This window comes from Thunnus maccoyii, chromosome 16 (assembly GCF_910596095.1).
Source record: "Thunnus maccoyii chromosome 16, fThuMac1.1, whole genome shotgun sequence".
NCBI lineage: Eukaryota > Metazoa > Chordata > Actinopteri > Scombriformes > Scombridae > Thunnus > Thunnus maccoyii.
Window position 1 is genome coordinate 16,553,187 of NC_056548.1, and position 26,220 is coordinate 16,579,406.

General features: G+C 44.0%; 1 protein-coding gene across 1 annotated transcript in view; it reads right to left on the bottom strand.

The window, feature by feature from the left end:
* LOC121880803 (fibroblast growth factor receptor-like 1) overlaps positions 1-26,220 on the bottom strand; it is a 29,423-nt gene that overhangs the window by 2,022 nt on the left and 1,181 nt on the right. Inside the window, exons 3-6 of the mRNA XM_042388332.1 lie at positions 9,160-9,432; positions 2,329-2,415; positions 1,903-2,187; positions 772-1,125 (exon numbers count right to left, since the gene is read on the bottom strand). Coding sequence (XP_042244266.1) covers positions 772-1,125; positions 1,903-2,187; positions 2,329-2,415; positions 9,160-9,432 — 999 coding nt within the window. The remainder of the gene's footprint in view (positions 1-771; positions 1,126-1,902; positions 2,188-2,328; positions 2,416-9,159; positions 9,433-26,220) is intronic.

A 26,220-nucleotide genomic window follows, 5' to 3' on the forward strand; every position in this document is an offset into this window, starting at 1 on the left:
AAACTCATCTGATCTGCTTCATCAGGCCTGTGTGGAAGTGGTTTAAACAAGATTTGATTTACAGTACTGGCAAAAAACCCACAACTGTCATCACATTTTGATTCAAATGTTGCTGAATCTTGACTGGTGAAGAAATGTGAAATAACAAAACAGTTTTGCATTTGGCAGAACATTGTGTTCATGTAAGAGTCCATCGTTCAACATAAAAAGCAGACAATTGGTTTTCAGGGAATTTCATGGATTAATCAATTACCAAAATTGTTGCTGATTAATTTTCTGTCCACTCAAACAACTAATACATACAGAAAAACAGTAATGCTTTGGTAAAAGGATTATTTAGAATAGTTTGGTGAATGAGACAGGTTTTTAATTATTTGGTGAAGATTAAAACATGTCTGAACCATATCAAAAGCTAATAGATGGGTGCTTAGGTGGTCTTGGGGTTAAGGCGCCAACCAGGAACCACAATGTCCCCCAGTTTCATTTCTTGTCATCTCTCAATTGTCAGCTGTCCCATAACAGCATAAAATAGTTTAGTTTAATAGTTTCTTCTTCATAAGTACTTTTTACTGACATATATAGTCTCATTTTCATTCCACATTCCTCTGATGTTACTGTGCACTTACATGAATTCTTAAACAACCAACATAGAATCTACAAACTGATGCCACAGATGTTTGTCCGAGCTGCTAATCTGTTGCTCCGCAGCACGTTTTTTGTGACGCTGCCTGCTGCTGTGAGACTGATACACAGTAAACAGACAGGCCTCACCTGGCAGCACAGTGAGGAAGGCGCTGCGGAAGCTGTAGCCCATGGTGTTGGCGCCTAAGCAGATGTACATGCCAGCATCCTCCTCCTTGGCGCGGGTAATGAGCAGCTTGTTGAGGTAGGAGCCGTCGGGTCGTGACCACACCTCCCCCGTGGGCAGCACCACGAACCGGTGGTCTCCCACCTCGATGGTGGAGTTGTAGCGGCTCTCCTCGTTAGTCTCCACGCGTTTGAGCCACTGAATGACCGGCTTAACGTCACTCCTCACTTTGCACTGGAACGACGTGGTGCCTCCGTAGTCCACCGTCGTGTTGACCGGGTGAGTGCCGGTCAAAATAGGCTTGGAGTTTGTCCTCTCTGCGCGCACACACACACACGCACACACACACACACACACACACACACACACACACACACACACACACACACACACACACAGAGAAACACTGTCAACACACACACACACCTTTTGACATGACAGGCCTTCTGTGGATAGAGGGGGTCTTAGTTGTCCATACTGTTATTAGCCTCGGGCTTAGGACTTATAATTGACAGAGAGGGAGGAATACCACATGTAACACAAGAAGTATGTGTGATTAGTTTCCTCTCTTTCTTTGCTCCTGGTTGTACAGCACACATTTCTCATGGGACGGAGGGGGGAGGTGGGGGGGGGCAGTGGGTCTGGCAGACAGCTGGGCTTTAATCAGCTCCAGATTGGGTGGAGGGTCTCTGAGTTGAACAGCCTCTCTCTCTCTCTCTCTCTCTCTCTCCCTCTCTTTCCCCCTGTGCAAACACCAGGGCACAAGTCCCCCTCCCCACCCCAACCCCATCCCCCTTCTCACATGATTACACAAGCACATTCATCCATGCAGCGGGGATATGAATAAGACCTGCTGATCGCAATCAGAAGTCAGGAGTAGGTACATCAGAGAGAAGATTTTTTAAAGGTTAAAGTTCTTCCCCCAAATCACATCCACTATTACAGTGATTACACTGTGTGAATGTGAACTATTTTCATCTCCTGTAATGAAGAAGTAAATTTGAACAAACATCAGTAATCACTTAAATTAATTTGCTTTACCTCATCTCTTAGCGTTAATATTTCCAGGTGAACATATTTGGTGGGATACTCACGTATGACCTCAACTTTGTACGTGGCGTTGATTTCCCCCGCTCGATTGGAGACCCTGCAGGTGTATCTGCCACTGTGCTCTGGCGTCAAGTTCTTCAGACTTAGAGTCCACTTCTTCTGGCGGCCCTCGCCGACCTTCTGCTCTGACAGCGGCTGGTCGTCCTTCAGCCACACGATGTCCGGTCGAGGAGTCCCGCTGGCCGTGCATTTGAGACGCACCGAGCTTCCCACGGGACGGGCTATCACCCTCTTCCTCATCTTAGCGGGCTGAGTGAAGCGGGGACGCACTGTGAACCGAGGAACATAGAAATCGTGTGAAAACTGGAACATTTCATCAATTACGTAAAAATATAATTTATGAAGACTGACTCCAGCTGACAGTTTACCCTCCTTTTTATTTACTACGGGTTGCATGACAGTAGACTTACCAAGTTTTTCGGACAAGCCATCAGTGCCCAGCTCAGACTCTGTTCCATCAGCGGCCCCGGGTCCAGTCTTATCAGAACCTGAGTCATCTGTTGACACAGCAGGACAATAATTGGTCTAAAACATTAAGAAATCTTGCAGCACGGAACACAAACCAGTGTAAAAATGATAGAATGGTCGTAAGAGGTCTTAGAAATAATCAAGAGAGTGGTAGAGTTTATATAAGGGGCGACTGTAGCTCAGGAGGTAAAGTGGGTCATCCACTAATCGTAAGACCAGTGGTTTGATCCATAGCTCCTCCAGTCGGCATGTCGAAGTGTCCTTGGGCAAGATACTGAACCCCAAATTGCTCCATTGCTGTGTGAGTGTGTGTGAATGCATTAGATTCTCCTCCCAATGAGCAGGTTGGCACCTTGCATGGCAGCCCCTCGGTGTATGAATGTGTGTGTGTGTGAACGGGTGAATGTTAGCATGCAGTGTCAAGTGCTTTGAGTGGTCAGAAGACTAGAAAGGTGCCATATAAGTGAAGTCCATTTACCATTAAGGTTGACTTGTACAAAGATATGTGTCCATATCAAAGAGTCAATCAGTGATTTCAGAGAACAACTTTTTGTGTTTTGGGTTGTTTTTTTTCACAACTTGCAGATCAGATATTAAACTTCCATAATACTCATAATAAAAGACATTATATTCTTAAGGTTCACCTATGAGATTTTTCCAGAGCTTTAAACTGCAATTCAAGTACTAGAAAAAGCTAGTATTTAGACATTGAGTTAAACTATTGAACTGTTTCCACAAAAAACTAGATGATAGTTGTGTAATGTGACCCTGTACTTCACCTAGACATTTATTTAATCTGAAGTGTCATACAGTAGTAATTTATTATTAGCTGCATGCTTTTCAAATGACTACAGATGTATTTTTCAGCTCACGCGGCAATTTCAAGGAAGGATTACACTACGATGTTGTAGGTATTCTGCTGCTTCTGAAGCCTGTATTAACTTTCCATTCTTAACTTTTGACAGTGTCACTTATGACCGCGACACAACACCAAACAGCTTTAGCGAAGTGTTCTTGGCTCTATCTGCGTAAATTGAGCATTTATAGATAGGCTCCTCTGAGTGGGGTGCATGCTCAGGTCATACGCTGTAGCATTTGGAAGTAATATGATCAGTTTTCATAAGCCCTGTTCCAGGAGACAGCTGTGGAGTTTATGTCATTGGCTGACATCATGCAGCGGAGCTAAGAGGGGGCTTAGAGAAAATATAATGAGTGAAACCTAATCGACGGTTTGTGATGCCTATCGACTTTTCGAGTTAAGCATTGATGAATAAACGGAGCAGATCGGGTTCCGTGCCAAGAGCTGCCACTCTGTCCAGAAACAGACATTAAGAAGATGATTATTAAAGAAGGGCTGCTGTTTGAGGATATTAGAAGATACTACTGAGGCATCTCTTCACATAACAGTGTATCACATTAAATTGCAATGTACAAACATATAAAAACCAAGTTAACTGTGTGCAAAAGTCAAATCTACCATCAAGTTCTGTACTGTACCTTGCGTACCTCTTTTTCATTTCAAGTTCAGTGCAGCCTCACATCAAATTTGTCTAGATGCACTTTGGCACATTTGATTCCCTCTCAGGGTTTGATTGGGTCAGGTAAAGAGGCCAGATGTGACTTTTAACCCCCCTCGTTCTGCCTCCTTGCGAGTCCCCCCAAAACCCTCAAAGCTCTCTAGGGTTCTCTGGGTACAAGCCCTCCTTTGTTTGTCCCCTGCAGCACCAAGCCCAGCCATGATGTCATGGCTATTTGAAGGGGTTTAACTGGCCAACTATAATAACCCATTCCTTTAAAAAACAACCTCCACGGGAAGAAATATTTCTCTGTTGCTCACTTGGGCTCTCCACATTCCTCCCGGTTCCTGAACCTCCCAATCCAAACAGAACATGGTCCCACACTGCCGGGGTTTTCTTTTTGACTTTTTTTTTTTCCTGAATCTATTTCCTCTCTACTTTTTGGCAATTCTGGGGAACAATGGCGCCCTTTATACGTCTGTCTTGTAAATGCTATCCCTTGCCACTATTGTCTTTACACAATGTTGGCTCTTTAGACTGCAGACAAGGGCGAGGTAGGCTGCCTTATGATTGTTATTTTAGGAAGATCGAAATATAAAATAATCGGTAAATAAGGAGTGTCTGAGAGGCCTTGGAATATATGAGAAGCCTCCTTCTTGTGTACCGGAAAATGTGTAAAAGCTGCAACTTATTATGGAATCGGTGATCAAATGAAAATCCTTAGACTTTACGTACTGTATGAAATCAAAACTCCATTAGAGGAGTCAGGATTCGAGTGCACGATGATGCAAGTAAATGCTCACAGTCAAACTATCAAACTGTGTAAATGCAATCAGCTTTCTTCCGTACAACTTGAATCCATTCATGGTCTGGCTACAGTATTTAGGGTCTGACGCCATCCCCTCCCACTTCATTCACAAAATCCAGCCACAGGAAACAGGTCACTACACACTCTCCCTGCTGGCCTCCCGTGCCAGCTGAATCGCAGGAAAAGGCCTGATGATTTGGGGTCACAATGAGCTCCAGATGTTGATGGGGACATTGTAATGTCCAGGGAAAGTTATGCGCAGTGGCCTTGCATCACACTCTGGAAATCTCCAAACAGCTACCACATGTGATCAGTCACACGCGGGTCAGTTTATCCAACAGTTGGCCTGACCGCGTCTCAGGAGAGGAGTGAAATGAAAAATGTGCCTCAAGAGCCAACATATTCATGTAAAAATAATCAGTGCTGCCAGTCCTGTATTAGCCCTGTAATATATTATCTGTGCAGACATAAACATTCAAATCCAACCCTGTAAATGTTAATATGACAATCCCATGTTAATGCTAATATGTAGCCTGCTGTAGCCCGAGCAGCTGAGGATGGAGAGGTTGCTGTATGCATCGGTCTATCCTGGTAGGGGGAGCTGGGAGGTGATGGGGCCAGTTGTCAGGAGACCACCCCAAACAGGGCCCAAACAGCCAGCTGGAGGGATTGAGGAGGCGCCATGTTGCACTGACTGACCAGATTCTTCAGATAGCTCAGGGAGGACAGGCTGTCCGCTGGCAGATGGGAAGAGGGATATCTCTCCAGCCACTGAGGAACCCCCCCCCACCCCTCTCCCCTCCTTACATCACCCTGCAAACCCCTCACCCTCTCACTTCCAATCTCACTCCATGTCTTCGCTGTCTCTTTATCTTACTGTCTTGGCTTCTCTGCTGGGGCTCGCCTCTCCCCACTCCAGCTCCCAGGCGATGTTTAAAAAGTTATGCTCTCCACGTTGGGCCTTGAACTTGAACAGCTGCCAGGATTTTGTCGACCCTTCTCCCCTGACCGGCACTATAACTGACTGCAGTTGCCTCTTGGACTTTTTGGTTCTGTGATCCAGTAAAAATAATAAACTGACATGATGGATACTGTATGTAGAGCTACGCTGGAAGCTACTCCTCATTTACAGTGTTTCAAATAAATAATCTCTCTTTTCTCTGACCTTTCAGAGTAGTGTGGTGGGCCTCCCAGCAGGTCACCACACTTAACTGCATGCAACTGAATTAAAATGGCTAACAATTAGCCGATTCAACGTTAATGGAAAGTGTTGCTCAGGATAATTGCAGACTATTTGGCTGAAGAGGCCCCCTAATCTTTGCAGTGAAAAAGGCACCCAGAATGCAGTTCACCCCTGATGGAACAATTATCTATAAAAACAAACGCTGCGGTGATGGCCTGCCAGTGTCTAATGGGATGACGGACAAGAGAGCAGGAACTTGTGAGGAGGGGGGAGTTCTTGTGAGATGAAGACTGGCCACTGAGCATATAGAGTCAGTTTGTCACGCACTCACCACCACCAGAGGACCCGTAGGAAATGGAACAAACCAGATCAGGATTAAGAGTCAGGCCAGGAAGTCTCTAGGTAACTCCATAAAGGGCAAAAACACACTCCTGATAAAAATCTCACGGAAATATGCTTCCGAGAAAGACTTATGATTGAACTTCCAAAGGTATTTTTTCCTAACGTAATCACGCTGTGGGAGTGGAGCAACACATGCAGTCAGGTTGAACTGATTGTCACGACAATCCCTGCCAGCTTCATCGCAGCAGTCTTAAAACTGTTTTCATTCAAGGTTCGTTCTCACTCAGTCACACTGCAGCAGAAGCAGAACCAAACCAGACAAATGACCTGTCACATAAACACACCGCAGGGAGAAAGTTGTTATCTATCACTAAGACTAATTGTGTGTGTGTGTGTGTGTGTGTGTGTCTGTGTGTGTGTGTGTGTGTTGGATTTAATTTATCACAATGATCATTCTTTACCTCCCAACTCTGAACCAATATTTAAATCCAAAGATAAATCCAATACATGCTCAGTATTTGGCTCTGCTGCAGAGACAAATACTTACATTTAAAAAAAAATAAGGCGTTAAGGCATTTACAGAGCACAGCGGTCAGGGAAAGTTTTTTCCCTTTTATTTATATTTGCTTATGTTTGCGCAAGCGCTTTCTCAGCTTACAAAACCCTCTAAGAATATCGCAGCCAAAACTGTGAGCTAATTTCAATCCTCTTGGTTTGTATGAAATAATAAATCACAACACCACCAGGTACATTCAGCAGAGATAGTTATTAGGTCTTTACATATTTCCCTGAACCATCTTTTTCAGTATCTAAAATATATTAAAATGTGAAGTTTCAGCTATTATGTTGGTATGATTACAGCCCTCAGAGTTCATTTGAGGCATTGCAAAACAGCAGAGACTCCAGATATGGAAATGTTGGACAAATGCTCAGTAGATTAAAAGGTAGTTTGGAAGATTGTAATTATTTATGTGTATTCTGTTTCAACCGTAGCTAATCTTTATTTTTAATTGTGGTCTGGGTCTTTCAGTTTTGCAAATGCTTCTTCTATTTATTAATGTGCTCGCCCTCAAGGACGCAAACCCATATTCTCGTAATTTTTTGCTTCTTCTAGACATTTTTCTTTTCAGCTGACGCTTCAACTTCCGTTTTCTCTCAGTTTATACTCTTGAATTCGCACTAATTTCTTTCACAACTTCCACTTCAACTGACGTTTCAACTCCTTTCAGTGCTTGAACGTCAACTGAAACCTCGACTTCTTACAGCACGGCCATTTAAACTTCTGTCACTATTTGTATTTCAACTGCCGTGTCAACTAAAACCTCAGCTATTTCAAATGTTTCAACTTAATTTTTCTTTGCTAGTTTATTTAATCCCTTTATTTTCTACACCATGTATTGTAATGTGTATGTGACGTAAAGATCTACTCACTGCTGTGACAACCTTTTATTTAAAAATCAATAAAAACACAAAAATGCCCCCCCCAAAAAAATCTTTTCTCTTTCCTATTTTTTCTGTTTTGATTAAAATGTCAAAAATACTCAGCTTCCTTTTGGACTGTGACTGATCTCTATTCACATCGACTCCAAGTTTTGTTTAAGTCCCCCACTTGAAAGACTCAACATTTACTCTCCGCAGTGGAAAAAACATTAAGTTGACGTACTCCATCACATCAGATACAAAACATACCAAAGATTGTGACAGCATCCAATCAACAGGACCTTGAAACAAACAAAAAAAAAAAAGACACAGTGCTGGTTATCCGTCACATGATTGATTCTGAATGCGTTCAACTCAGAATGCCCTTTGAGTGCGGCGCAGACACAGACATACCCGCGTCTGACTTTGATACAACAGTATATAGCACAACTGTAGTATGAACCTTGACATTATAGCTGGCTCTCAGCCTCGATCTCCAACCGTTCATTTTAGCACAATCAGCAGACACCCTCTCTTTGAACTCACCGGCAACTTCATATTGAGGGAGACTCTAAAATAAACTTTGGTCCGATCTATTCCCGACTCATGAGCACGCTTTATGACAACAAGCTCCGTTTTCTGAAGTGCTCTGTGTTTTTCACATCTGCCTGATTATGGGGCTGTTCCTCTGAAGCACGGCTGTCACAAGACCAGGCTGCAGCTCCTCCTGCGAGGGAGAACGCATACTCTGGCCCTAATTAGGCATCTTAGAGTAATTAGACTAAACACAGCCTTCACGCTCCACTCCGCTCATTCATCATGCTCTGCTCTAGCGCAGAGGAAATGCACTGTAAGCACATGCACAAATACACACGCGGGGAACGCAACTCGAACAGCTTGGTCAGACTTAATCCTCTAGGCCCCATTCAAGAGCTGTGCCAGAGTCTGAAGACAAACCGGCGCTATTACACTGAATGTGTTCCTTCGGAGCCGTGGAGCTCCTGCCTCCACTGAGAGTAGCCTAAGGAAAAGGAAGAGCTTGAGATCCAATTGAGTCACAGAGGATGAAGTAGTATGAAACAATATCCCGTGCCGCTGTTGACTTTGGGTAGAGAGAGGTAGGGGCTGTAACACATACAATAGATGGGAAGATCCACCACTAAACCTCCATAAATCCTCTTGTTTTAGACCTCGACCTCTGGGAGTGATGCTGTATTTTAACATTTGAACTCTGCTGAGATTTTTGACCGCAGGGAAATGTTACAAATATGGCTTTGAAACGACGCTGCAAATGATGATGTGATCCGAGAGTACAGATCTGGACCGACTCACTGCTTTGGTCTCTGGTTATAATTACCAGACAGGTGACTTCATGTTTTATAAAAGCTAAATTAAACGTAGATTTTTAACAAGAGTGATGCATTTTATAGCCCTCGATGAGCTCATCTCAGAAACCTCATGGAGTGGCAGGTTATAAATATATATCTATCTATATATAGCTTACTGATGACGATGAGGGTGTAGTTGATGTTGACGCTGCCAAAGCCGTTGGTGGCTTTACAGATGTAGGTGCCCGTGTCGTCTGCCTCCACCTCCTTGATCTTCAGGCCCATGCGGAGGATACGGAAACGGATCCAGCCGCTGTGGATGTTGCGCCCGTCTTTGGTCCACATAATGAGGGGAGGAGGGTCTCCTTCCACTGGGCACGGCAGCTTGATGGCACTCCCGAGCCGGGCCGTCTGTCTGTGAGCAACCTTCTCAGACACCCGCGGAGGTCCTGAGGAGACACACACACACACACATATAAAGAAATTAACTGTAAATTTTATGAAACCAGTTTCTCAAAACCCTAATATGGTTTTCGAAAGCAAATCATGTGGTTGAATCTGCAGCCAACAATAACATTGAAAATGGGCTGATGATATTTATTACATGGTGCTACATATCTGTAAGCATATCTGCAAGCCAAAAAACATAGAAAGTAGGCAGGAATTCCCCACTCTGTTATTCTTGTAATGATCGAACAGACAATGACACATCATCTACACCAGTTATTCCAAACCTTTTTGACCTATGACCCCTTAAAACAAAGCTATGTTTACTTGTGACCCCTTGTCCACACGTTGAACACGTCTTCCAGATGTGACCAGTTCAACAAGATATCATTGTTCCTTCTCAGATTTTTTTATTTTTCAATGATTGTTAGAAGTGAAACATAAAAAAATTCCTAAATTCCAAATTCCTAAAAAGAAAAAAAAACAACATTCTGCCACAAATTATGTGTTTTTTTTTCTATTTGGCAAGACAATCTCACCACAAGCTCCATTCAATAGCCGTTCTGGATCCTAAATCTAAAATTTAGTTCTTAACGTACCCAGGGGAGCTGTCACGGAAATTTGAACATCTACATTTCCACGAATAAGATGTCATATAATCGAAAGCTCCAGACCCTCCAGGCTGGGAACCACTGATCTAGACCACGATACATAAAACTGTCCAGAGATATCCAGCAGACTTCTATGTGGGTTAATAGCTCTTAAGCTGTGGAAACTCACCTTACTTATGAAGTTGTATGGAAAAATTTGTGATGCATACAAATGCAAAAAAAAAAAAAAACTGCTCGGGAAATAAATAGATAAACTGCAAAGAAGATATTGTCAGTTTTAGCTTTTGTGTACTGTAGGTATAAGAGACAATCCTCCTTCATATCCAACAAATGTCAAAAACATAATCTTAGCCACTAAATTTAATGGATTTACTAACCAAGCGGCATTGCCACAGACAGCTAATGAAATAAAATATCTGAATTTCCTTGACTAAATAGCTCTAAAAACAGCCAGTTTATGTGCAGATGGAATGAGATAGAGGTAATTTGTCATCTTTTTGTCTGATTACTCAGAGATATTGAAACCAGATTGTAATAATTGGACAAGCCCCGTCGTTCACTGCCTGCACAGAAAGGGTAAAGTGTTCTGGCTCTGGTTTTGCGTAGCGTGCAAGAGATCAAAGCGATGAGGGGGGCGGGTCGCGGTGAGACGGACAGCAGCCTGTTCTCCCTTGCTCTTAATTGGCTCAGGTCTGCTCCTTCAGATCTGGTGAAGTGGAGCGGGCCGAAACACCCTGTGATGGTGTTAGGGAGCCTGCGCTGCTGCTCGCACAGCACCAGGCATGAACTAACCTCCCCCCCCCTCCACCCTCCTACAACCAAAAACTAAACAAAACCCTGAATTACTGAGCAGACTAGACACCGAAGAGAAACAGGAGATTGGGGGGAGTGAAAGAGGGGGTTAGAAATGCAACTAAACCCTATAGCTGCAACAGCCCTCAAAAGTACACAGAGCTCTGTCTGTGCTGCAGAACAAATGGCCGGTCTGGTAGCAGTAAAAACAATGGGGAGGGTAAGTACACATGGCCTCTCCCAACACATACACACATGCTCAAACACACACACACACACACACACGGAGGCACATTCCTGTGGTGCATTTCACACATATGGTAAACAAGAACTTCATTATACTGATGGGGCTGCAGAAGGGGGGAAGGTGACACAGGTAACTCCATCTGGCCGTTTTATTCATCACATTGCCGACAGATGTATCTCAGCTGCAGGTACAACATCTGGTCTGCTGGGTCACTAAATCTCTGACGGTATCAAAGCTGGACGCACTCGTATTTTCTAAGTGACTCAAAAAGAAAAAAGAAAAAAAAGATTTATACTGTATCACGCCACAAAAACTAAGTGGAAAAAAAGTGAAACTTGTGAGCGCAACCCAATAAAAGCCCCTTTCCTTTTTTTTTTTGTTTCTATGTCTTTCTCAACCATGCATGAACACACACTCAAGAGTTTTCCTTCCTCTCTGTGGATGGCCTTTCCTGGTCCACTGCATGCACAGGAAATTGGAAGTGTCATTGTTTATGTCTGTGGAGAAAACGTGACCGCAGTCTTTTTGGCTGTTGTCAGCTGGCCCGTATCTCACTCCTCGGCTACCAGGAAAGCAGAACAGAGGCGCTCACTGTTCAGTTTCTCCTCTGCAGTCTCCGCTTTAGGACCGCAAACATTCGAACAGCACTGGCTTTGGTGCTTCATATGGACTGAGTCGATCCGCCTTGTAAAAACATAAATACATTTCTGTCAAATCTCAAACAAATAGGCTTCATTTATCTCCTTATGGGATTTATGGTCCCGTAAGCCACTCAATCATGTGTTCCCTTTTGGAGTAATGGAGGGAACTGACAATGCCTGATTCATGTCAAAAGTTTACTTGAAGCGAGGTGCCAAAACACATTGACCCTGCATCGGCACTGCTTCTGTCAAACAAAGCTTCCTGAGAGCTGAAAGGAAATTTTCTTGAGAATTTGAGGTTTGCAGCGTGTCCATCCTATATTTTCTTTTTTATATTCTTAAGAACGGAAAACTTCTTGAGTGTTGATTTTCGGAGTATTAAGACTCTTCTTGTACGCTCAACCCTCGCCTTCTAGAGGAGGATCCTTGTTTAATTTTAGCTGTTCAAGTTCCTTTTAGTGTTTTTCTTGTAAGGTCAGGAGGCATTTATGTTAGTGATACAGTCAAATTTTGGCTAGATTAGCAAAGTGATGTATTTTAAACAAACTGGCAGTTGGGGAAACACACATATTCACTTTCTTGCAGAGAGTTAGATGAGATGATCTCATGTCTTTGCTCTAAATATAAAGCTACAGCCGGGCTAGATGGTTAGCGTAGCTCACCATCTAGCCTGGCTCTGTCCAGATAGCCGGGCCGTCCAAAGGTTATATCTGGTTGCGTACCAGCACCAGATATAAACTGTTTATTAGTGGGGAGTAGTATCAATCTTCTCATCTGACTCCCAACAATAAACCAAATAAATGTCGAGCTAAGATTATTCCTTTGAACAAGCTGTTTCATTTTGTTGTGTGACTGGTATTTACTTTTATTTTATTGGCATTTTTATCAACGTCACTATATTCTGTAGGTAGTTTCAGGCATAATCGTGATAGAGGTGTACATAATCTTGAACGTTTGTTATTCAGGACCATTCCAGCTCCTCAGCTTTTTGGCTTAATAAACTCAAAGGGTTCGGCTGGTTCTTGGAAGTGCATGGAATGTGCAACAAATTATTTCCTCCCTCCATCTCCGCTCTTAAAAAAAAAAAACCTTTTGAAGTCCTTTTGAAAAACAAGGCGTGAAGAGGTGCTGAAATCAAGGACAACGTCTGAATAACTTAATAAGTGTTTGTGCTGTGTGCATGACCGCGATCCTTTCTTCAATAGCGACTCTCCTCCGCCTTCTCCACCTCCTCCCCTCTCAAGGACAGGTTCTCTTAACCTTGGAGTTGAAAGCTCTGCAACCGCACAGAGGCCGTCTGTGGCGAAAAAAAAAAAAAATCGGGAGAAAAACGGGAAATATTGCCTTATCTGCTTGATTCTTAGATACACAGTTCAAGACATCCAAATGCAACATGTAATCACACCACACTGGAGAAAAATGTACTGTTGCTGCACTTTTCTCTGCTGTTTTAGCTCCAGTGCTTCCCAGTCTGTCTCCTAGTTGCTGAACTAAGCATTATGGTCCTCTACAGAGGCTGTGATGAATGGGAATCTGCCAGATTTATGACAAACTGGTGAGTGTTTACTCAAATTGTTTGAATTGTTAGCTGCTTTGTAAATGGAAAATGATACACATGACCATATGGGCTTTCCCGTCTTGCAGCGTTGGTACGGGCTCCTTATTATAGCCGAGCTCCATGTGTGAATGGAATCTTTCATAACGCAGGAAGAGGAGGAGGAGGCCTGGCGACTCACAGAATTAGCTCTGTTTTTCTTTGCTCAATTTGGTGATGGATTATTTTAAGAGAAAGGGGCGCATTCAATAAGAGGCATTCTTGTGATTCAGACTAAATATAGACGTTTTTACGAAACCTTTGCGAGCGGGTTAAAGAACTGTTGATCTGACGTGCAGGCATCCGTGGAGGAAAGTATGGTATGAAATGTCAGAATGCAAATGAAAGAGGAAAAAAAAAAAAATTAAAGACTACAAAGGCTGCCAGCAATGTTCAGATGTGCTGGCACCTCTCTCCTCATTTATTTTCTCTTTTGCAGAACACCTGTGGATTTGTAATGATGTGTACATGCCATTTTTCTCCAGAACAGAGCGCTTTGGGTCTTTCTAGCCATTGCAAACATGTCAATAAAGGCTGGGCTCGGTTGATGACAGCCGCTCCAATAGCGAACACCTGGAACTTAGCCAACCGCAATGAGAACAACTTGATAATGCACGCAACACCGTCTACCCAGTACAACACATGGTTACTCAAACAACACTGTAAACATCTACTAATAAAAGGATTTGGTCCTTAATCTGCAACCGAGTGCAAAAATGTCTTGTGCATCAAAAGGCTTTTGCACACTGCCAGACTGTAGTGATTTATTACTAAGATAAACACTGATCTGAGTGAATGTGTCTTCAATATGCAGTATTTACACAAAGGATAACAGGCAGAGAGACAGATAGAAGCTGGAGAATGCTTCCTCCTACTCAGCAGCACTGTGTTAGCTCAGCAGACCGTACAAGAGCAGACAGACCTCTAACAGAAGAGAGGAAGGAGTTTAATGGAGCCTGTGCTTCCAGGGAAATATTCTATCATGCATCTCTTAAAAGCTCTGGAGCACTTGTACAAAACAAATCAACAAAATGGATGGGAAAAAAAAGTAAGAAGAGTTCAAGGAAAGTGGAGCGCCGTGATAGCCGAATGGTTACAGTGCATGCCATATAACCGCAACGTCCCTGGTTCAAATCCGCCTGGGGACCCCTGTTGCATGTCATAACCCTCTCCTCCCCCCCCCCCCCCGCTTCCTGCCTGCCTCTCCACTGTCAATTGTCGAATAAAGGCAAAAAAAAAAAAGCCCAAAAACATATCTTTAAAGAGAGAGAGAGGAAAAAAACAGTTCAAGGAAAGCAACAAGAGAGGGAAGAAAAAAAATGCAAAAAAAAAAAAACACTCCCCCAACAAACCATGAAAGCTAGAAACTGAATCCAGGGCCGGTGACTTCACTTGAGACCGGAGGGGTTGGTTGAAGGCGAAAGGTGAGGCAGACACCGCGGCTCTGGGAGTGTGTGAAAGGCCAGAGCTTCTGTTCAGAGCCTGCTGCTGCGCTTGGCTATACATTTCACAAGCAAGAGATAAAAATCGGTATAAAACAGTGAGAGAGAGAAAGGAGTGGGGGGAGTCACCTTGGCAATTCAAGAAAGAAGGCGAGGTGAGGGAGGGAGGGAGAGAGGAGGAGGCGGGTGGGGTGGGGTGGGGTGGGGTGGGGGGGTAGTGACAGGGTGAAAGGGGACGGGATATGTGGAGTGGCGGCCGAGGCTGTTCTGACAGCAGCGGGGCAGCGGAGGGTGAAGAATGCCGTCTTTTCTTACCCCTCCAGACGTCCTGCCCAGCAACTTCACCCAGTGTGGTAATCAATACCTGTTATTTTCCCCTCTCGGCTTTCCAATCAATAGATAAGAGCGGGGTAAAACCAGCCGGGACAATGGCTCTTTCTTCGGCACCATCTGATGTGGGCTGAATAGCAACTGCTTCGGTGGTGGGAATGGTACAGGAGGAGCTATTGGGTGACATGAGGGGACTGGAGAAGCAGCAGGAGAGGGTGGAATAAAAAGAAAAAAAAAAAAAAAAAAAGAGGTAAAGAGAATAAGATGCTCCAGTCGATCTGATTAAAGCAGAATCACTGGAATAACACCGCTGCTTGTTTTCAGCGAAATGCGTGTGTCTGCTTCCTCCACTTATGGCTCCAGAACAACAGGCTCCTGCCGACTCCATCAAAAGAAAGAGAGAAATTACTCCAGCGTCATAAAGCTTCTGGAAACATCTCCATCACGCGGCCTACCCCTTAACAGGCCCTACTGTGGAGCCTTTGAACTCTAAGCTGCTATATTTCATTAAACTTGACTGCCGTCTCCCGGCCCCAGCTGCCTCTGTCGGAGGAAAGGAGCATGTGTGTGTGTGTGTGTGCGTGTTTTTGTAGAGTCCGTACTAGTGTCATCTGTTGTTACAAATATCCACCCACAATAAATCAGTCGATAAATTGTGCAGATATTGTTAATTTTTTTGAACGCTGGTCATTAATCATTGAAGAAAAATCACCTCTGTTAACATAAAACATTAACTGTCAATGGAAAAAAAGCAACTATTTCAAGTTTGAGCCTATTAAACTGATCAGGAGACGAGATGTGTCAGGTTTCTGCCTCAGCTTAACAATTTCCCGGATGAAATGCTCCATTCAATGATTTATTGATACATTGCTTAAATGAAAGGCCTCTTTTAATTCAGGTTAAAGACTTTTCCGTAAGGACCCCATACTTTTCCGTGCCTGTGGAAGTATGGAAAAGTATGTAGAGACCTTTTTGGAAACCTGAATTAAAAGAGGCCTTTCATATAATGTTTGGAGCGGCCATTTTCTTTCTTATTACTGGACGGTGTTTAAGTTGCAGTGGATCCATTCGGTGTTTTTCCTGCTCTACGACTGTGAGAGTGGACGTTTTCTTTAGAAAGTGCTCACAATTATAAGTTATTACTATATTAGTAATACTGCCTTTCTTTCCCTGCTAAAAATACGACATGACAGCTCTTCAGTAACTATAGTTCATTCTTATTTTCTTGTTGATTTTTTTGTTTGTTTGTCCTTGATTTCCTTGTGTTTTTAAAGCTTCGATCACATTCTGGTTATGTATATGTTCACTTTAAGAAAGAAAAAGAGGACTAATTTCATACCAGTACAAGAGTGTAATGTAAACGGTTTAACTTGGCTCTACTCCGTCAATAAAAATGTCAAAAAATAAATGAAATTCTTAAGAAAAATAATATTGCACACTTGGTATGTTACTGTTCAAATATAATGAAGTAACTGCTGACTGACTATGAGAAGTTTCAATCCAAAAATATCAATATAAACCTACAAAAACTTATGAGTCCAACACTGACTTCTCCTGTTTCTGATGGAATGACAGATAAAGTCGATTTTTCCTAAATGTTCTTAATGAACAGAAAACACTGAAACACATTGATTCGCTGGCGTAACTTTTCATGCAGATGTGAGTCTGTAACTCACTGGTCTTGCTCCGTCATACAGAGCGCACAGTGAGTGGCACTCTAGTCGCTTTATCTCACTCCATTAGGCTAAGGCCCGGTGCACACACAGGGGCTGAGTGTGTGCTTAGGGCCACTTATCAGGGAAGAGGCAACAGGAGGGAGGCTGGGAAGGGAGAGAAAGGCCAGATAGAGTGACAAATAGAGACAGAGAGAGGCAGAAAAGAGGGGTCAGAGGAGGGAAGAGGAGGAAAATGAAGCTGAGAGGAGAGAAGTAGCGGCGATGGGGTTAAAGCGAGGAGGGTTGATTTAGAGAGTGGTGGGGAGCAGAGGCAGAGAGGCCTCCTTTAACACGCAGCTCATACGGAGAGGAGGGCTGCATGGGGGAGTGAAGGGGGATTAGGTGGGCCCAGGCGGCAGTAACCAGGAATCCCAACAATCTCACACCCCACTCCCTGGCCCGGGCTCAGCCTCAGCCACATGACACACTCAAACAGACCTCTCTCTCCCGTACAGAGCAGGGCACCAACGAGCACCTGTTTATTACTGTCTGTCTAATATGTTTGGAGATGGACCGACCACTTGGCACTGAATGGGACATTGTGTGAACGCTCACACATGCTCTGGACCACCTGTGTATTGTCTCTTACTCTCTCTCTCTCTGTCTCACACACACACACACACACACACACTAAGAGATGAAAGTTAAAAGGCAAAAAGATGTGCATGACATTGTGCTTTGGTCCACCTGCCTCAGATAACAAAGGGTGTTAAAGGATTAGACACCTCACTTTAGCATTTGACCACAAAGTCCTTCCTCCAGAGCAGTGGTTCCCAACAACTTCCTGACGGGTTGTGAGTAAAGCTGCAGCTAACGTTTATTTTCATTAATGATTCATTTGTCCATTACTTTCGTAATTAATTGATTAGTTGTTTGGTCTAGAAAATGACGGTGAAAAATGTTGATCACTGTTCCCCAAAGCCCAAGATGCAACCTCAAATGTCTTGTTTTGTCCCGACTAAAGAAACCAGGAAACATCGACACTTAAGATGCTGGAACCAGATAATTTCAGTATTTAGTATAGGCAATTCATTTTTCTGTCAATCGATTAATCGATTAATCATTGCAGCTCTAGTTGTGAGACAATCAAAAGAGCAGGAAAGCAGGAAAACACATTTATGCTCCTCAGTGTCACATTTTTATTTCTGATACTTCTTTATTTGTGTGATTCCCAACCAGGGGATCGGGACCACAAAGGGGGTCCTAAACAAGTCTGAGTGGTAACATATTGATTAAATTCATATTATAAAGAGGAAAAAGTTTCCATTACACCTAATTATGTTCATTTTCTCAAACTTTTCTGTAATGTTTTCTTTTTTTTTTAGTAAAATACTAAATGTGTATATTCAGGTGTGTAAACCTTCCTCAAATTAAACAATGTGAGAAGGTGAAACAACTCTTAGGATGAACTGTTCACAGACCATAAATCACACACAGACATTGTTTTATTTTAATGGAGTGAACACCAATAAAAAGGTCAGGAACAACTGCTTTCATATTTTTTTGTGAATTACTGAATAATCTTAACTTTTCAGGCCTAAAAACGTATTCAAATAAAAGCTTATTCAATAATCTGTGTTTTGGTATAAGTGCTTGATACGTTCTTTGATACTTTGAGGAATATGAACATGTTTTTCTATAAGACCCTTTTTTCATTTATCAAAAAGAAGACATATCTCAAATGTAACGTTGTCTCAATACAAACAGTCATACAAGAACTTAACCTGTCTCAGAATCTATTAAAAGAATAAAGCATTAGACGTCAGCTTTTGTCATCTGTGCTACATATTTCACTATAAAAAAGAAGTATTGAGATTTAAAACCCAGCCCATCTCTTTGGTTGACCTGGTCGTATCCCATAAGCACACACAACTGACAACGATGAGTCACAAGAAGAAATTGCTTTGTTTTAAAAAGGACACAAGATAAAATAAGTTGGGAACCACCATGCTTCTTGGACAATACAAACAGTGGCGGCCTGTTACATTGTCTCTTCACTACAAGACCTCTGTTGTTGTTCTTTCGTGGCCTCCATCATCAGTCAACAGTGAGGAGCATCCTGCCACTCCCTGCATGCCTCCTTCGACTTCCCTGACATTCCACAGCGGGGAAAACTAACTATTTAACCTGTGTTCAGCTCATTGTGTACAGTCGACACAGTGGGAGTCCAGTCTGGAGGTGCAGAATGAGATACAGATGTCTTATTAAGTCAAGTTACCGTCGCTCTGCGTTGGTCTGATGTTCTACTGACTGGCGGAGAAGCTCATAAGCTATAAACAAGACCATTTTGAGCCAGACATGCTGTCACAGACGGGCCAGTGTGTGTGTGTGTGTGTGTCTCTGTTTGTGTTTTGGTGGTCACATCAGCGTGATGACGACGATGACCGAGCCTGTCGCCGAGTGCTGCTCGTTTCTCCGTCTCCGGGAACCCTACACCCCGGCGTACAGTCTGAGGATCAGCCAAATCTCCATGACACTGGGAAGCGCTTTACACCAGCACCTTTGTCAACAAGGCCTTTTCAGGAGAGGGCCACTGACAGACTGTGATGTCGCCGGAGTGTTTGGGCAGAATGGAGCGATTCAGACAGGGGCAGGCGGGAGGGTACGGGGCTTGGAAAAGGAGTGGGTGAGGGAGAGAGAAAGGCGTGTGAGACAGAGACGAGACAGAGTGGGGGGAGAGAGAGAGTGGGTGGGTGGGTGGGTGGGGGGGGGGTCGAGGCGAGACAGAGGGAAGGGGCGGAGGAACTGGCAAAGCTCTCACTGACAGCAATGGGGCCTCCTGACAATCCAGGAATATTGTCTGAAATCAATCTGTCATCGTGGAGCTGTTGAGCCTGTCATTACGATGTGGTACTCGCCCTTTCACAGTGACAATTTGTTCAGTGCTTTCCCAGTTCACCTTACTACTCAGCTGTACAAAGGTCACTGCCCTCTATCCATCTCTGTCTGCCAGTCTGGCTGTCTCTCTCTTTGTTAATCAACTGTCCACACTGAGCTATACAGTCCTTTTACCAAGGTGCCCTGCACAGAAACAGGCAGCTGATGACCAGAATAGATGTACTGCTGCAAAGGACTTCTGTTACACCATCTAATCCTCATATTTCCTCTTGCCAACTACTCAAAAAATGCAAAAACATCTTTAAAAATAATAAAAATAAGCAAAAAAAGAAGTACCTAACAGTCAATCTGGACACAGACTAACAGTATGAATGGAGCAGTGCCCCATCTGCCAAGCCTCTAACTCCAAGTACATCCAGGTTGGGGCTGATCCAAAGCCCAAACTCACATCCCCGTGCATGAGGAAATCAAATCAGTTTCACTGCATGGTGCAGAATTCCAGTCTGGGATAGCAGTAGCCTTGCTATAAAATATGACAGATTATAGTCCTTGCTCCTGAAATGAGTTTTCCTCCCTCGTCCTGTTCCACTCTTCAAGTCAAAGTAGGGACATATTTTTCCGTTCATTACAGATGCAATGGGTCCCCTGCATGAAAAACCTGGGCCTCTTTGCCTCCTCGTCTCTGCATGTTGAGAGAAACTGCCGCTGGAAACGGACGCAAACAAATTCCACCATGACAGCTTACAACTCTCGCAGCGAAAACTCCTATTTTGATGTATTTTGACAAGCAATCGCCCAGACCGGACTCTTTATAACCTCTGTCAATGGGGACAATGCGCAAAGAATTTCCGAGGTTGCTCAAAAGAATCCCTAATGAAAAACAAAGTGGGAGCAAAAAAAAGCTGAAAAGCCATGTGGGGTCTCATTGAAGCTCATCGGAGGTGAACTGAAAGGGGGTGGGGAGGTGGGAGGGGGGGCTCGAAGAGGAGAAGAGGAGGAGGATGGAAACTGGGAGGGAGTGTGTGTCGAAGGCAGCGGAGGCCTCATTCAGAGCTCGTTATCCCAGCTGGTCCCTGGCTCGGCTTTCTTCAGGCCCGGCCAGCCATCGCTGTTGCCACCACCATAACTTTCAATCAACCTTTAACTGCAGAACAGCAGGGTTGGTGCGTGTTTGTGTGTGTGAACGTGTTTGTGTGAGGGTTTGTCAGGACAACAAGTGATTTCTAATGAAACCCCCAGAGAGAGAGAGAGAGAGAGAGAGAGAGAGAGAGAGAGAGAGAGAGAGAGAGAGAGAAAGGGGAGGTTAACAGGAAAACAAAGACCAGGGAAAACTTTCAGTGTTGATTTCTGGTATCAGATCATAAAGATGACTAACAACCTTATACAACACACAACTGCTATCCAAAATCATAAACAGAGGGAAAACAATAAAAGACAAAAGAAGAGAAGAAGTGGGAAAAACAAAGAGAGGAAGTTCATCTTTAAATGATATGCAACAGCTACCTCCTGGCTGCCTGATTTGGTATTCTGATAAGTAAGCGTGAGACTACAGCAGCACAGATTCAAGCAGGCTGTGGCAAGTACAGCAAACAAGCACACATAAGATGGGGCAGATAATATTTCTGCCGTTTAAAATCAGCCTTTCATTCACTAACATCACAATGTCAACTCTTGTCCAACTTGTCCAAACCTGCTCGGTCCAAGCTACATCCTGAAGGCCACCATCATATAAATACAGTATAGATATGTTTTGTCAAGACAGAGAAAGGTTGTCATGGCATAGTTTTTGTTATACTATACATATTGTGTTGCTTTTTTTTTTTCAAGGTGGCACAACACTGAAAAGGAGGGATTGGGAGGGGGGGATTGCAATGAGATGCCAAAGCTGAAGGAAAGTTATTGAGAGGAAAGAAAAAGATCCAAAAACACCAGGAGTTTCGATTTCTGCACCCCCTGCCTGCAGCTGTACGCGGACTCACGATCCGAACCATAAATCTAAATGTTAAAATCTACAGGAAAACCAAACTGGCTTCTCCTGTTGAGGGGTGAAAGAGGAGAGCAATTGGAATCTCATCATTTCACTTACTAAAGTGACTGAGCGAACAGCTGTGGAGTACAAAGCGGGGAAGGAGGGGAGATGGTTGGGGAGGAAAGGAAGAAGGAGGAGGAGAAGGAGGAGGAGGAGGAGGAGGAGGAGGAGGAGGAGGGGGCGGAGGGGGGGCTTCTCTCCCCGCGTCTTGGCTCCTCACAAGAAAAAGAGAAAACAGAGCGAGGACTGGGGTAATGAAGGAGGCTTAGAAAAGAGGGGTTGCGCAAGACAAACACTTCCCACTGTGGAGCCGAAATGTTATTGTAAGGTCACTTGTAAGGTTCCAGCAAAGCAGACCCTCACCCCCACCTACGGGCTCGCTTCCAGCCACTCAAGTCCGCTCTCTCGGGCCAAGGGTGTAACACAGCAGCCTGGCCTGCGGAGTCTAAACAGTGTCCAGTATCATCGGATGCTTATTTAACACCAAACAGCTGACAATTAACACAAACCTGTTATTCATTTGTCTGCTAAATCATGCAAGTCAGAGCGGTTGATTGTCATCTGAATCGCTGATTGTCTGACTCTGTGGGTTTTTTGTGAAGGTTAACGGGAGCAAAAGGAATTCTATTTAACTGAACCGAAATCCATTCAGCCAGCAGGAAGAGTGTGTGTGGTCTGAAAACACATCCTGAGCCAACTGCCCAAACTAATGAGCATTGTATATATGTAGTCGATAGGATTTTCCCAAAAACCGGAAAAACAAAAGGAATAAAGAGAAATTCTCCTCATGTGCGTCTGAGCATTAGCATACAGGTGACAGTGACAAATACCGAAAGTGGACAAAGCCTTGTTGAAATTCCACATGAATGCTAATTGAAGTGGCCATTAAAGTCAGTCAATGAGAGAGTGTTGCTCACAGGGATTATATGACCCTGCTAAAGTAAACACCAACTGACCTCCATTATGACTACTTATCACAGCTACAGCCCTTTCCTTTCTTTCCCCTGCGAGGGGTGAAGTCTGACACATTCCTCTCTCCGAATGTTTCCTCCTGAACTGACGGGGTCAGCGGCGCGTGGTGATAGATGAGAAACACGGATTGTTATAGCGGTGGTAACATTATTTCCGTGATAGAAAAAGAGGGATCATAGCGGGAGGAATATTATTTCCACCTGGTTTTGAGAAGAAATAGGTGGAGCGGGAATAGTTGTTGGTGTACCTCTGAGGTTTTCCAAATTGCCCTGCGCTCCTTGGATCTCTCATTATCATGACTTTTTCTCAGGGCAATTTCAGGCTGCTTAATAAAACACATGCATATATTCAGACGTACAAAAAAAAAAAAAAGAAAAAACCCCAGCTCTCGCTCCCTCCTCGTAACTTCTTCTCACGCACCTCTAAATGGCAGCGCCTCAGTAAAGTGAGTCCCCCGTCTGCTGTGAGCTCTAATAGATGGCAAATACGTCCAGTCTACAGGGATGAGGAGTGTTTAAAATTAATTACTGCTGCCCTGTCCAACCTGGGGGACCGCCGCACATAATAATCCACCCATTGTTCTCTGCAAATGGACCCAGACTCTGTAAATAGGGGGCTACAGAGAGCTGAGAAAAGGCTGGGTGGGAGTAAAGGTCAGCTCATGCCTTGTTTTAACGACAGCACATTAACTTAACTCACTTCCTTCAACTTTACACTGGTAATAAAGGCGAGGAAATGCGGAGAGAAGCAGGGAATAAGAAGGGGGACGTGTGTGAGGAGGACGGAGGGCAGTCCTGTGGGTGTCTGGTGTGGGAGAGATTGGAGGTGATGTGGTGAAGAAGACGAGGACGGGTGTTTAACTTCACTTGAGTTCTTCTGATAGGTGTGGGCAGAAAAACAAAAACGTAACATGAAGCTGATTTTATTTTCTAATACCTAAATGGAGCATTCAAGTGTGAATCCTGCAGGGATTACAATAAACATCGTACACAGCAGCAGCACAGCAGAGCTTTTTCAGAGCAATTCTTTCTCTTTTCTACCCCCTCAGTCTTAGTCCCAGATGGGCCCATGATCCAGAACACCACTGTTACACCTTCTTACTATTCAGGAGCTATTTAAAAAAAATAAGAGGACTTTGGGGCATTTGCTGAGAAACTAGCCTCATTACGGTTAAAGGAAATGGAAAACTGTCTGGACGCCAAATGGCCTTGTGATTTTAAAAGAGCTTGGCATCCAATTTATCTCATAGTACCTTCTTGTTATGAAACCATGATGTAACTCTCCTATAAAATGTATATTTTCCAACAGGGTTTGCGGAGCAGTTTACATGCTCTAAATTTGTCCAGATGGCTCCAGAGGTGAAGCAAACATTTATGTGGTGTCGAACTCAAACAAATTCACATACATACATGCAGCGAAAGACAAGACTGAATGTGATGCAGCGTTCACCTGATTCTAATTAAGATGCATCAAAACAGCACCGTTCGGCCTCTGTGTGTGTATGTGTGTGTGTGTGTGTTCATTGTTAACTAATCCTGGTACATAACAGAGACACCTGGTGCCTCTCTTTTTCTCCCAGGGTGCATTTCTGCAGATCCATATGTTCAAGGCTGCTGCATTCCACAGTCATTGGAGCCCAGTGGTCCCCGGGCCTGTCACCACATTAGAGGCTCTGCTGGGACACATCACTGAGCACCTCCTCCAGCTGCTGGGGGTGGCGAAGCACCAGAGGGGGGAGGAAAGGCGCTGGGATAGAGGAAGTGCAGGGGTTCCTGTTTGGGAGGGGGGGGGGGGGGGGTCTTAAGAAATAATTCTTGCTTGGCCAGTCGCAAAGTCTTTCCAGTGTAGAGAGGGAGGGGTCCATATGTGTGTGTGTGTGTGTGTGTGTGGCACAAGGATAGGGGGTCTGGGGTCAGATGTCGCCTGATGAGTGACAGCAACAGGCTTAAAATCTTTCACCCAAACTCGCTGTCTTCTCAGGTGTATTGTCTGAAATGTTTAGATAACACTTCCAATGGGTTTTTACTGTTTCACACATAAGTCAAAGGAGGCCTGCCCTTTATAATTTAATTTACATTTGTCAAAGATGTCATCATACATTGTTAAATTTTACAGGGACAGTTTTACAGCTTTGCTGGCCTTCGCTTCACTATAAAAAGTTTCGAGTCAGAGCCTCTGACTGTATTTCACAGGATGTCAGAGTCAAGCTGTTGGATTTGGACTGTAACACAGAACTCAAAGTATCGCTGCTTCTGCTGGGAGAACTCTGGGATATTTACACTTCACAGGCAAAATTACGCTTCATTGTGCAAAATCATCTCGTACAGACTGTCTGCCAACTACATATCTGCTGATGTGTCTATCAGTCTGTGCATCTGCAACCACTTTGGTGGGAGAAATTATGAAAACCAGGCTGTAAATTCTTCCTTTTTGTCTGAGATTGAATCAGTGTTGAGCCATGCATCCTCTCCTCCCATCCCATCGGATTCCCCTTTGGGTTTATCCCTCACTGACATCTGTTAATCTGTAAACATACAAAATTGTCTAATCTTATTTAGCCTTCACGTCTTGTTTACTTTTGGTTTAGTCGTGCCGTGAAGGCACGGCCGCCACGCTGTGAATGAGGCTTTGTCTCCAGACCCACAGATCAAATCTCCCCCTCTAAACTGCCGCCAACCCCCTCCTGCCCCCCACCCCCGCTACCTCAAACCCTGATAGCCACATGCAGGTATTGTACCTATCAGACGCCTCTTGAATTCACTACCATGCAGAGCAGGAGAATAAAGAGAGCGCTATAGAGCCTGCTTGTTTTGCCAGTGCGTGGTCTTCCGGGGAAATGTGTCTGGCTTTCAGATCTCTCTCATTAAAGCCCCAAGTTTCAAATTTTGCCTCGGTCTTCGACTCATGCCACTGGATTGCATCAGACATGGTTCAGTAGTCAGTGACGCTGGATGAAATCATAGAAATTGCCTCGACAGTTATTCATGACCTGTTGACAAGCTCACTGCAAGTTGTCTTTATAAAGCAAAGTATTGATACTGGCACAATAAACAGTGTAGTGAATTGTGGTCAGACTGAGGTCTCCCATTCTCACCACTTTTTCGGTCATGAACACACACACAAAATACACACACACGCACACACACACACGCACACACACACACACACAGGCTGATGTGAGGCAGTCCCTTGGCCAGCCGCGGGAGAGCTGGACTCTTTACACTGACTTGTGTTCTTTCACCCTGGGAAGCTGATGGATGATGTTTGTTTGGTTTAGCTGTAGTGAATGTGCGCACACACACACACACACACACACATACACATACAAAAACACACACACACACACTACCCTGACTACAACACACACAAACTAGGGGTAGAGGCTGGCTTGCCCTCTCTCATTCCCCCTGCCCTGTGTTGATTTTGGGCTCTGTTTAGAGGTTTTTTTTCCTAGTTTTCCGTCTCTTACTTCTCTGTGCGAAAACGTTAAGAGCCAACTGAGACTTTCTTCATACTCACAAGAAAAACCAGCCAACCAGTCAACTTGAGTTATAATGAGCCGTGAATCTGGAGTTACCT